Raw genomic sequence first — 14,326 nt, forward strand, 5'->3', positions numbered from 1 at the left:
GAATTACGGAAAAATTACTAGGAATTTTTCAGTCAAGGCTGAGTTTCACCAGTAGGCTTACCTTAAACTTCAGATCTGTGCTGTATTTGCTTATTATTTATTATTGTTGATTGTATTGCATTAAGAAGTGGAATTCGATAATAAAAAGAAACAATTATTACTCTACCTCACATTAAATATTGATACAATTATTGTACTTTGAATTCAAATTCGATTCTTCACTTTCAAATACTTGCGATACGTACCTTTCTGACAAGGACAATGTAGCCCACATTATATTGTTCCGGTATGGAGATATATCATCGTATTCTATTGTTTGATATCAAAACACAATAATAAATATTAAATTATGAAACAGTAATTTATAAAATATATTATTATAGACATAATACCGCGATTCACGATACATAATTATATAGATTATTACAGTCATTATGAGATTATCTCTCTATGATTTTTGTGAGATCGGACACGATCAGCTGTTATTCAAGGCATTTTACAGCCCTAGGGCCGTAAAGTTTTACCGGCCTGGTCGGAAAACAATCACTTTCGGCCTCCATATGACGCACGTAAACCAGCTCATTACATCCAAGTGTGGCGAAAAAGACTTATCTCCTAATGACTCACATATTCGACAAACATGTTTGTTAAAAAACTCAAGGGACAATAGATGAGAGAGTTGCACAAATAATGTTTTGGTATGTGATAGAGGATTTGTCTAACCATGGCAAAGCTGTGGTATTTATCAACACAACCATATCAACCGTTTGTCAAACATTTTGTGCTTGTTGTCATATTTTTACAATTTGCTCGCGATACATACCTGCGTCAATTCCTGCTGCAACTTGCGGCACGCCTTCTCCTTGCGGCGCAGATCGGCCGAGGACACCTTGCTCTTGCCCTTGCCACTAGCGGCTGCGTTAACGTCCTTGCGGTTCATGTCTCGGCAGCTTGGTTGACAGCCTGCGCCTTCAGCATCTGCTCCTGTTTCAGTTGTTGCGCAGGCGCTCCAATTCCTCCACAGAGCCGGCCGCTGATCGCACATCTGCACAACAAGCCACCACTCATTATTACCCATTTAATGGATGTTATTCATTGTAAAATTTATGACTCATGACTGATACATGTCAAATTTTTACTCATCCTCTGCCTGATTATCAGATGTTTAGGATGAAATTATAAATTGAAATTTAATTGCAATTATAGATTGAAATTGAAATGATGAGCTAAGCAGCTCATAGATCGCGAACGTAGAGCAGACACGTTGCATGCAGCACTACAGTACGAGTCCCTTAGCTCTGCCTCTGTGACTTTGAAACGCATAGGCAAGGTATGGTTCGCGGGGTGATATTCACGGCTTTGCAAAATCATCAGGCTTCAAAGACCCTATAGTGAGGTCCACGTTATAATGACAGTATTTGATCAACTTTGGTTTTGCTATCCTTGTCTATAATTCGACAAAGCCGGTTGTACCATCCTTTTCTAGGTCCACAACGATGCCAATTATGTTTTTGACAGTGTAGAAATATAATTAATTAATGCAGGGAATCGCATCGATATTCTTCTCTCTTTATCCATGCCATTATAACGTAGACCTCACTATAGATGGAGGGATCTTCCTAAAGAGGTTCCTTGAAGGAAGCTCCCTAAACACAGAGATTCTTCATGAATGAGAGAGACGCAAAGTATCACAAACAATGGAAATAGCATGTTGAACGAATGTCAGCTGATAGGTTGTGTATCTTTTCAGATGCAACACGTTGCTTTTGAGAGGATACAAATAGCATCTGTTGCTTATGGAAGATACATTTGTGCTCCTTGTGTATCTTCTCGGATGCAACATGTTACTTTTGAGAACAACAAAGAGCATCTGCTGTTTTTGGAATATACATTAAGGCTCTTTGTGTATCTTCTCGGATGCAACATGTTGCTTTCGAGAAGATACAAGAGCATCTGTTGCTTATGGGGAAATACATTGAAGCCCTTGTGTATATTTTCGGATGCAACATGTTGCTTTTGAGAAGATCAAAAGAGCATCTGTTTTTATGGAAGATACATTTGTGCTCCTTGTGTATCTTCTCGGATGCAACACGTTTGCTTTGAGAAGATACAAAAGAGCCTCTGTTGCTTTTGGAAAGATACCAAAAATGTTCGATGTTTTTGAACGGGTAGTATTGTAGTCGTGGCCCTCCGCCAATAGGCAAAGCTACAGGACCCAGACTGTACGCACTGAGTTTGATATAACTGGAGGTAAAAGTGAACTGAGGCGCAGTGTTCAAGTAGGCAACATGAAGGCTGATTATTTGCTTTGTTTTATCCTTACTCAACCTCTGAACGATATAAAAGAAATGTCTGGTTTGTTCCAAGATTCTTATAATTTTATGAGGTGAAGAGTTTAGTAAAGGTGAGTGCTCACATAATTCATTATGTATTTATTCATAATCAAGAAAATAAATGAAAACTTTGCTTTGTCTCTCAAGTTGTCATTGTTATTCATTCGATCTTCCTTGTTCATTCGCAACACATAGAACCTGTATCTTTCCTTAGGGAATGAGGACAAAGCTAATTTTTTCATGAATATTTGAAAGAGTAGCATACCAATAGGCAGTATAATCACTGTGAATCTCTGTAGTAAACAATATCATACAGAAACATAACATAAGTAGATATCCCATGGTATAGGGCATTTATGTCGTAACCTTTACTGTTATCTCAAGCCGATAGTCCACGTAGTTCTTTACTCGTAAAGCTTTTTTTTCAACGATAGATTGCTATCTAGTCTAGGGACTAATGAACAACTTCTTTCTGTTCTATAATACTATAAATACTTCGTACAAGAGAATCCTCCATAGGGTATCCTATTCAAACTCTAATACTATTAGTACACTTATCACGTACACCCTGAGTAGCTTCAGAGGTGGGTGATTGATACCCAGGTGTTGCTCCTGGATACTTCGCTCAGTCGTAATGTGGGCGGGGAAAGGAGGCAAGTCGAAGTTCTTCTTCCTTCTTCTTTGATCCCAGCTGGCGTGAACAGCACCTCCTGGTGCTTCTGACGGCGTGAAGGTCGCCCTCTTCTCTGATGACACCACTTTGATGTAATTTTGTATGGGCCTTACGGCCTCGGTTCCGCTCCAGTGGGTAGGAAAAGGAGGACAGAAAGGATAGGGACGGCAGACAACGGTCCGCTGTGCCCTGGGGAGAAGGAAGAATAGGGACGGCAGACAACGGTCCGCTGTGCCCTGGGGAGAAGGAAGAATAGGGACGGCAGACAACGGTCCGCTGTGCCCTGGGGAGAAGGAAGAATAGGGACGGCAGACAACGGTCCGCTGTGCCCTGAGGGGATGGAAAGAATAGGGACGGCAGACACGGTCCGCTGTGCCCTGGGAGAGGAAGAATAGGGACGGCAGACAACGGTCCGCGTGCCCTGGGGAAATGGGAGGACAGGGACGGCAGACAACGGTCCGCTGTGCCCTGGGTTAATGGAAGGTCAGGGACGGCAGACAACGGTCCGCTGTGCCCTGGGGGAATGGAAGGACAGGGACGGCAGACAACGGTCCGCTGTGCCCTGGGGAAATGGGAGGACAGGGACGGCAGACAACGGTCCGCTGTGCCCTGGGGAAATGGAGGACAGGGACGGCAGACAACGGTCCGCTGTGCCCTAGGGAGATGAGAGGTCAGGGACGGCAGACACGGTCCGCTGGCCCTGGGGGAATGGAAGGTCAGGGACGGCAGACAACGGTCCGCTGTGCCCTGGGGAAATGGGAGGATAGGGACGGCAGACAACGGTCCGCTGTGCCCTGGGGAAATGGGAGGACAGGACGGCAGACAACGGTCCGCTGTGCCCTAGGGTGATGGGAGGTCAGGGACGGCAGACAACGGTCCGCTTGCCCTGGGGAAATGGGAGGACAGGGACGGCAGACAACGGTCCGCTGTGCCCTAGGGAGATGGAGGACAGGGACGCAGACAACGGTCCGCTGTGCCCTAGGTATATGGGAGGACAGGGACGGCAGACAACGGTCCGCTGTGCCCTAGTAGATGGGAGGTCAGGGACGGCAGACACGGTGCGCTGTGCCCTGGGGAAAGGGGAGGACAGGGACGGCAGACAACGGTCCGCTGTGCCCTGGGGAAAGGGGAGGACAGGGACGGCAGACAACGGTCCGCTGTGCCCTAGGGTGATGGGAGGTCAGGGACGGCAGACAACGGTCCGCTGTGCCCTAGGTAGATGGGAGGTCAGGACGGCAGACAACGGTCCGCTGTGCCCTGGGGAATGGGAGGACAGGGACGGCAGACAACGGTCCGCTGTGCCCTAGGGTGATGGGAGGTCAGGGACGGCAGACAACGGTCCGCTGTGCCCTGGGGAATGGAGGACAGGGACGGCGACAACGGTCCGCTGTGCCCTAGGGAGATGGGAGGACAGGGACGGCAGACAACGGTCCGCTGTGCCCTAGGTATATGGGAGGACAGGGACGGCAGACAACGGTCCGCTGTGCCCTAGGGAGATGGAGGTTAGGACGTACGGCAGCCAAGGGGCCGCTGTACCAGGGCAGGAGGTCGGGGACGTACGGCAGCCACGGGCCGCTGTACCAGGAGCAGGAAGGTTGTGAGCGGAATGCTGTGGACTGGGCTCGTCCGGCGTTTAAATACTCCCCCAAAGTGGAGGGGATGGAGTTGAGCCGCCGCCAGAGGCGGTGGAAAACGTCTCGATGCGCGGAAGATGGTGCGCCATCGGTACCTCCCTTATCTCCGCGGTCGGCTAGCATTGCTGATAGCCGAGCGTCTTTCAATAATATTATTTATTATTTTCTCGTCACAATTTTACTTTGTGACACACTGCTTATGACTGTACTACACAATTTACCCGTAAAGCTGTGTGACGCTGGTAGTCTCTCATATTGTACCGTTCATACAATCTTACACGACCAAAACAGTAAAAATCGACAATAATCGGCAGTAATCGGCTTGAGTTAACAGTGAAAGTTGTGACATAAACGCCCTGTACCATGGGATATCACCTATAAATTTGGAAGAAAAATAGCACAAGGACTACCTTATTATTTTATCTTTCAATGTTATTACATTAGTGGTATTTGCATTGTAAATGAATAAATAATATCTATTTACGTTATTGTTTATCTATGGTAACAGTCTCTTTTCTGTTAAACCTTTCTTTCTGGAAGAAGATGAAAATATCATATTGTAATCTATCTTCAAATGAATATCTTATTCCACATAGTTTAATCGACAATAATCGACTTGAGTTAACAGTAAAAAATGTGACATAAACGCCCTATACCATGGGATATCTACTTTGTTTCTCTATGATAATCACCATAAGCTGGCTAGCTTATCAGGCCGCTCAATCAAAAATTATTATTTTCTTTTTTTCTAAGATGGAATATTGCTTACCTTCTTGCATCAATTTCATTTGGTGACTTAGGTCTTCTTTGTCTTTCATTAGTTGATCGATGGTCTTCTTGTTTTCAGTCTCTCTCTCCTTCAACTGCACAAATAAGAAAACATAATACAACTTTCCATTAATATAATAGATAGATAGATAGATAGATAATTTAGCAGCCACTGACCTCCTCTCAAAGGGGTGTAAGGACTTGTCAATCATTTAAATTACTCAACTTAAATTGTGCATTTATAATGTTTACACAACAACACAATGAGTTATTCTCTTCTGATGATACAGGATGAGTGTTAAATGATAGTTCTACAAATACAAAAAGTAACAAATGAATTAATCTTCTGATGATACAGAATGAATGAATGAATGATAGTGATACAAAATAGATCGAATGGATCTATCTGTTATTGAAAAGGACACAACTTGAATAAGCACACACTCAGGAATGAATCACGAATTGTATAAGTCGTCCAATCTGATTGAGTATGTATCATCTTCTGATGATATAGAACGAATGTTCAATAAGGATCAACTTACACTTAAGCGACTCAGGTCAAGAAGAGACTAGACTCTAGTCGAGAGCTTGTGTTTCCAATGGTGACACTCAGACCAGTCGACTCTAGTCTCCGCGACTGTCACCATTTGAAAACACATGCTCTCGAGTAGAGTCGGGTCTCAACTCGACCTGAGTCGCGTAAGTGTGAGTTGAGCATAATAAATCTCCTGATACAAAACGTATCAAATAAATCTATCTTCTGATGATACAGAACGAATGTTGAATGATAGTTCTACTTATACAGAACGAATGTTGAATGATAGTTCTACTTATACAAAACGAATTATATGAATTTATTTATGATGATACATAACGAATAATGAATGATAGATCTAATGATACAAAACGTATCAAATGAATCTATCTTCTGATGATACGGAATGAATGATGAATGATAGTTCCACTGCACTGATACAAAACGTATAAAATGAATCTATATTCGAATGATACAGATTAATGTTGAATACTAGTTCTACTGATTCAAAACGTATCAAATGAATCTATTTTCTGATGATACGGAATGAATGTTTAACAATATGCTACTGATACAGAACGCATCAAATGAATCAATCTTCTGATGATACAGAATGAATGTTGAATACTACCTAGTTCTAGAGATACTGAACGTATAAAATGAATCTATATTCGAATGATACAGATTAATGTTGTTCTACTGATTCAAAACGTATCAAATGAATCTTCTGATGATACGGAATGAATGTTGAATGATAGTTCTACTGATACAGAACGTATCAAATGGATCTATCTTCTGATGATACAGAACGAATGTTGATTGATAGTTCTACTGAAACAGAACGTATCAAATGGATCTATCTTCTGATGATACGGAATGAATGTTGAATGATAGTTCTACTGAAACAGAACGTATCAAATGGATCTATCTTCTGATGATACAAAAAGAATGTTGATTGATAGTTCACTGAAACAGAACGTATCAAATGGATCTATCGTCTGATGGTATGGAATGAATGAATGATACAAATCTTATCAAATGAATCTATCTTCTGATGTTATAGAATGTATGTTGAATACTAGTTCTACTGATACAAAATGTATCAAATGAATCTAGCTTCTGATGATACAGAACGAACGTTGAATGATAGTTCTACTGATACAAAACTTATTGAATGGATCCACCTGTTATTGAAAAGAGCACAACTTGAATAAGCACACACTCAGGGATGAATCGAAATATTGAAATAAGTCGTCCAACCTGATGGGAGTATGTATTTTCATAAACGTTTGTATATTGTAATTCAGTATGTAATTTGTCTATATAGATCTTGTCTCTATAGATCTAATGTTCAGATCTTGAACATTAATGTTGAGGTGAGTAGATTATTTTCTATTTATACCTGAGTTCAATACTAATAATAATTCTAATGTTTATTATTATAAACCACCCTCTATGTCGCGTTTAGTCACAATACTTCACATAGTTGCTTATGAGGACATGTCTAATTGCAAAGACTAATCAGTGTGAGTTGCGTCATAAACAACAATGTGAAGTATTGTGACTAAACGTGACTGAACGTGACTAGACTTGTCTTAACTTACTGGTGCGCGCCTAGCCTAAGGGAGTGATCACATTAGATGCATGTATGTGCAAGTGCAAGTCGAATCATGCATGAGATGAAAAACACAATTTGTGCCATCGAAACACGTTGTGACTTGCATGTAGCTGCTCACACGCTGAACGCAACCAGCAAGTGCACGCTTTCAGTGTGAGTATTCCTCACAGCTTTTTCCAGATTTAATTCTCATCTGCAAGCTTGGTCATGCATAACCAAGCGTGTATTTGCTCATACGCATCCAATGTAATCACACACTTTTATTATTATTATCATTTCATCCACTGACCACCTGTAAAAGAGGTATAAGGATTTGTCAATTTCTCATTAATCAAAAAGTAAAATGTTATCTATCTTCTTTAACCTCCATCTTGAAGTTTGTAATAGTATATTCAAACTATTTTTCGCCACACAGACAAATAAATAAATAAATTTTCCGAAAGCAAAAGTGGAAGGTCATAGCTCTAGCAGAGGTACTCTGAATATCAGGAAATTGTCCAAGTATTTTTATTTTTTATTCTGATTTGTCTAAATAACCTAAAAGATTATGTTCAATTATGTGGGAGGTTGAGTTTATACTTTTTTATTCTTTCAAATGACAATAAGATAATATTATTATAAATGTTTTAATTATTGAATAATAAACTCAAATAATGAAAAGTTTTTTGATCAGCTGTTTTAGCACACTTGAAATTTAGCGGCCGGAAAGGGTATTCTTTCCGGCCTTAGCCGGAAAGAAACCTGTTCTGACGTCAAACAAGAGTCGTCTGCAAACAATGTCTTTCAGATCTACGTAGGGACTGGAAAACAGCTGCTTTCTGTGCAGTGTGGCGAAAAAAATCAGTATATTCCTCCACTGAGTAGGCACATATGGATAGCAGCTCTTTTTTCAATAAAAGTCTAAAAACTTTACCTGACGTTTCTTTCATGTGAGATGGCAATAAGTTGTACATCCAGATACTTGAACTCCTTATCCCTCGCTCATATATAGTACTTCGGTGTGCATCATCTCTCAAATTATTTCTGTGTCTGGTTGAATATTGGTGAAATATTTCTCCTGCATTGAACTCATTCATGTGTTTTTTAAAAGCAGATTGTTTTATGAATATAAAGGCTTGGGAGTGGGAGGATTCCAAGTTCTCTGAAGTAGGGCCGACAACTAGTTCGAATTGACTCCCCTATCATCACCCTCAATGCCCACTTCTGTAATCTAAACACCTCCACTACACTGCTGGAGTTACCCCAAAAAATGATTCCAAAGTTCATAATACACTTATGGAGTGGCCGTAGTCGAGTGGATCAGATGCTGGCTTTATGATTCAGAGGCCCGGGTTCAAATCCCGGCCCGGGCAAGACATTTATCTAGAGCCACTCCCTTGTTTTGAATGGACACGTTAATTCGTCGGTCCCGGCTGCCTGGAAAGCATTCGGTAGGTCATGTCAGAGGCCCTGAAATTGATCAGTTGCGACCTGAAAACTCTTACACCAGACCTGAGCCAGCCAGGTCACTAGATATTATTATTAGTTATTATAATACACTTAAGATAAATTGCTAGAAATAAACTGACCTTAACCAAATTGGAGTCCAAGGCCGCCATGTCAGCTCTGTGGCGGGCATGCAAGTCTTTGAGCTCCAACTCCTTGATGGTCTTCTCCTTTTCGAGGTCGCCGACCGTCTCCTCGGCAATCGACCTGGCGAGCGCCTCGCTGTCCGCACGCGCCAACGCGATCTGCAGCTGGTGTGCCAGGCTGCTCCTCTCCTCCTCCAGCTCCAGAACGGATCGCGACCTCTCCTCAGCCTCCTCCTTCAGCTCCTCGGCTTGGTCTTGTACAACGACTGTCACACACAAAACACACACACTAAAATTTACACTATGAACAGAGACTGTAGAATTTCTCCATTTCAAGGCTCTTGCTTCAGGATAATTATTATAATAATTATGAAGAGCTACTTGATAATTTTTTAAAGGGCCATAGTAATTTTGTTAAAAATCATTTATATAGAGAATATTCTCGAGAATAATTCCTTCTTAGATGGAATAAAGCAAGGTTGTCAGTTCCAATTATGTGGATATTGTCAGTTCCATTATGTGGATATTGTCAGTTCAAATATGTGGATATTGTCAGTTCCAATTATGTGGATATGTCAGTTCCAATTATGTGGATATTGTCAGTTCCAATTATGTGGATATTGTCAGTTCAAATTATGTGGATATTGTCAGTTTCAATTATGTGGATATTGTCAGTTCAAATTATGTGGATATTGTCAGTTCAAATTATGTGGATATTGTCAGTTCCAATTATGTGGATATTGTCAGTTCAAATTATGTGGATATTGTCAGTTCAAATTATGTGGATATTGTCAGTTCCAATATGTGGATATTGTCAGTTACAATAAAAGCGATATTTTATTAGAAATTTGTATTTTGATTTCATTAGTGTTACATTGAAAAGAATTATTGACTATGGGAACTATAGTTGGCTAGGTATTTTTCGTTCTTTCTATATTTTCAGCACACACCATCATGAAGCCTGTTTTTTTATTGCAATTTGTATTTTGTGTTAAATGGGATAGAATTATTGATTTGTATTTTGTGTTCAATGGGATAGAAATGTTGTTTGATTGATTATCACATACAATTAAGGATACTGTAACCGTGAGTATGGGTGGAGACCCTCCAACCATATGAAATATTATGAAAGGAGTAAAAAAATATACATTTGCCACATACTTTGATCATGAACCCTTACAATAGGTAATACATTGAATTCAGATATCCAGCTAATTGCTAAAAGCAATATCCCTAATCACAGACTATTGAAGGAGACTGCAACAGTGAGAATGGATGGATTACCTCCAACTACTACCAAATATTAACACAAAGTATAAAACAATTCAAATTGCGGTTACTTGATTTTGAATCCCTCCAATAAGGAACACATGTATTTGAGATATGCTGCTGAATACAAAAAAATGCAATATATTTAATCACAGACTATTAAGGACAGTGCAACTGTGAGAATGGATAGAATCCCCTCAACTACTACCAAATATAATGACAAGAGTATAAAACAATACATATTCCAACTACTTTGTTGATGAAGCCATCCAATCAGTAACACATTGAATTTGAGTGAGGTTATCATATATACAAGAAAAGAAATATCTCTTATCACAGACTATTGAAGGACACTGTAACAGTGAGTATGGGTGGAATCCCTTTAACTACTACCAAATATTACGACAAGAGTATAAAACAATATATTCTCAAATTATTTGCTTATGAACCCTTACAATAGGTAATACATTGAATTTCAGATGAGCAGCTGATTGCAAAAAAAGCAATATCTCTTATTACAGGCAATTGAAGGACAGTGAAACAGTGAGAATAGATCGATTTCCTTCAATTACTAACAAATATTCTGACAAGAGTATGAAACATTCATTTTCAGATAGTTTTATCATGAACCCTTCCAATAGGTAATACATTGAATTTCAGATGTGGAGATGATTGCCTAATAAAACTAATAACTCTTATCACTGGCTAAAACATTTATTTGAATTAACTACTTAAGATTTTTTGCAAGTGATGTCAGAGATATCATATTTTGCCATTTGCCAAATGTTTCAAGTCACAATGTAATCAATTTTTTACAAATTTGAAAATAATTTTATGAATTAATTGATATTATGTACGAGTATTGATCAAGGTAAATTAATTTGAACTGTTTGCTAAGTTGTATGGGTTATGTAGTTCTCAATTTAGGTTATTATCTCAGCTATTTACAGAGATACAATATATCTAGTTATACCATCTTATAGATCTAATTTTTCTGAACACAACCATATGCATAACTCAATTGGTCGAAAATGTGACTTATCAGCTTTTGTCATCTACAAGGACAGTGAAACTGTGAGTATGAGTGGAATCCCTTCAACTACTACCAAATATTAAGACAAAAGTATAAAACAATTCAAATTGCGGTTACTTTGATTTTGAATCCCTCCAATAAGGAACACATGTATTTGAGAGATGCTGCTGAATACAAAAAAATGCAATATATTTAATCACAGACTATTAAAGGACAGTGCAACTGTGAGAATGGATAGAATCCCCTCAACTACTACCAAATATAATGACAAGAGTATAAAACAATACATATTCCAACTACTTTGTTAGTGAAGCCCTCCAATAAGTAACACATTGATTTTGAGTGAGGTTATCATATATACAAGAAAAGAAATATCTCTTATCACAGACTATTGAAGGACACTGTAACAGTGAGTATGGGTGGAATCCCTTTAACTACTACCAAATATTACGACAAGAGTATAAAACAATATATTTCTCAAATTATTGCTTATGAACCCTTACAATAGGTAATACATGAATTTCAGATGAGCAGCTGATTGCAAAAAAAGCAATATCTCTTATTACAGGCAATTGAAGGACAGTGAAACAGTGAGAATAGATCGATTTCCTTCAATTACTAACAAATATTCTGACAAGAGTATGAAACAATTCATTTTCAGATAGTTTTATCATGAACCCTTCCAATAGGTAATACATTGAATTTCAGATGTGGAGATGATTGCCTAATAAAACTAATAACTCTTATCACTGGCTAAAACATTTATTTGAATTAACTACTTAAGATTTTTTGCAAGTGATGTCAGAGATATCATATTTTGCCATTTGCCAAATGTTTCAAGTCACAATGTAATCAATTTTTTACAATTTGAAAATAATTTTATGAATTAATTGATATTATGTACGAGTATTGATCAAGGTAAATTAATTTGAACTGTTTGCTAAGTTGTATGGGTTATGTAGTTCTCAATTTAGGTTATTATCTCAGCTATTTACAGAGATACAATATATCTAGTTATACCATCTTATAGATCTAATTTTTCTGAACACAACCATATGCATAACTCAATTTGGTCGAAAATGTGACTTATCAGCTTTTGTCATCTACAAGGACAGTGAAACTGTGAGTATGAGTGGAATCCCTTCAACTACTACCAAATATTAAGACAAAAGTATAAAACGTTACATTTTTCAGATACTTTGATCATGAACCCTTATTTTATGTATAAAACAATACATATTCCAGCTACTTTGATCAGCTACATTTTTCAGATACTTTGATCAGATACTTTGATCATGAACCCTTGTTTTATGTATAATACAATACATATCCAGCTACTTTGCTTATGAAACCCTCCAATAAGTAACACATTTATTTTGAGTGAGGCTGTCATATACAAAAAATGCAATATCCCTTATCACCACCAATTATTGGAGGTATGAAGCAGCAACTCACAGAGAAATGCTGCTCAGTCTCCAGCTGATCGTGCAGCTCCTTCATCTGGAGGTCGTCGACCGAGTGCTGTGTCTTGAGTCGATGCATCTCGTCCTCGATGACTCGCTTGGCCTCGCGCAACTGTTGCACCTCGCGAGTCAGTTGCAGTTCGCGCGCGCGCAGGTGCGCCACCTCCGAGTTGGCCAGACCCAGTTCAGAGGACAGCGAACACTTCTTCGCCTGCTCCTGGTCCACCTGTGCCTGCAGCGTCTTCGACTGCAACCAACAAAGAATCAATCAAACACATGTCATTGCAACACATATCAATCATCAATCAATCAATGTTTCAAAACCAATATTGGTTTGAATTCAATAGACACAGGTTCAAGAAAAGTTTATTTTCCTGGTTGGTTGATATTGGAGTGGAAAATTGTGAAAATTTAGTTAGACTGTAAATATTGAAACTATTATTTATTCTTCATTCTTCTCTTTACTGTTTTTCATTTTTCTAAAAATAACCTTTCTTATTATTATCCTTAATAGAACATCAATATTTATCTACTAATTTCATAATTTTGTTTGTATTATAGATTTTTACTATAAAAACTTTAATCCCATATCAGTGGATGAAGTTTGTAAATAGTAATTATAACACGCAATAAGCAACTAATTACTTATACCCCAACACATATAATTTATAGTGGGTGTATATTTATTCATTGAAATTATCATTTATTCATTGTTGAAACACCGCTGATTTATGTAATTATATTGTCAATATTCTAATGTTGCATTCAATCTTCATTGTAATTAATAAGTTTTCATAATATGTGAAATTTGTTGCATAATTGGCTGTTGTAGTGTAATTTATTGTAGATTCGTGTATAAACCAGAATGTATTGTAACTTACTTGAATAAATAAAAATTTGAATTTGAATTCGAATATCATTCAATCAATGTTTCAAACACCCAGCAAACAACACATCACAATAAATAAAATAAACAAAGCAATCATTCAGTTCGAACAATTAAATATTTCCTTCCTATTAAATTGAAAATAACGATCATGATCCATATTTATTCCTATATTGAGGTCTTTGTTATAATGGCAGTGTTTGATTAGCAATGGTATTGCTATCCTTGTTTATCATTCTACAAAGCAGATAGCGCTATCTCTTTCTCGCTTTGCTTTGTTGCCAGATCGTCTTTTAACAATGTAGAATTGATGTTAACAAAATATTTCATCATAATCATGAAAATTCATTATGAAGTTATTGAAAAATATAACTTCTTGCTTAATAGAATATAATTGATTATTTTAAACAAGAATGAACAGTTAATATTACATCAATAAACCTGTATCAGCAATACCGTCTATAGAAGGCATTGACAAGAAAGAGATCGGCAACGACTTCTTCTACAGATGGGAATCACTGAGATCTGAAGTCTTCGGGGTGA

The 14,326-nt window shown here is 38.4% G+C and overlaps 1 protein-coding gene across 1 annotated transcript; it reads right to left on the minus strand.

The window, feature by feature from the left end:
* Positions 1–954: 954 nt before the first annotated feature.
* Positions 955–13,144, minus strand: LOC120356652 (rho-associated protein kinase 2-like; the record flags this gene model as incomplete). The annotated part of the gene is made up of 4 exons (XM_039445608.1): positions 955–1,045; positions 5,410–5,503; positions 9,130–9,398; positions 12,856–13,144. Coding segments are annotated over 4 exons (708 nt in total), but the record flags the coding sequence as incomplete, so codon positions are not given.
* Positions 13,145–14,326: the final 1,182 nt, after the last annotated feature.

This window comes from Nilaparvata lugens, unplaced genomic scaffold (assembly GCF_014356525.2).
Source record: "Nilaparvata lugens isolate BPH unplaced genomic scaffold, ASM1435652v1 scaffold7411, whole genome shotgun sequence".
Classification (NCBI taxonomy): domain Eukaryota; kingdom Metazoa; phylum Arthropoda; class Insecta; order Hemiptera; family Delphacidae; genus Nilaparvata; species Nilaparvata lugens.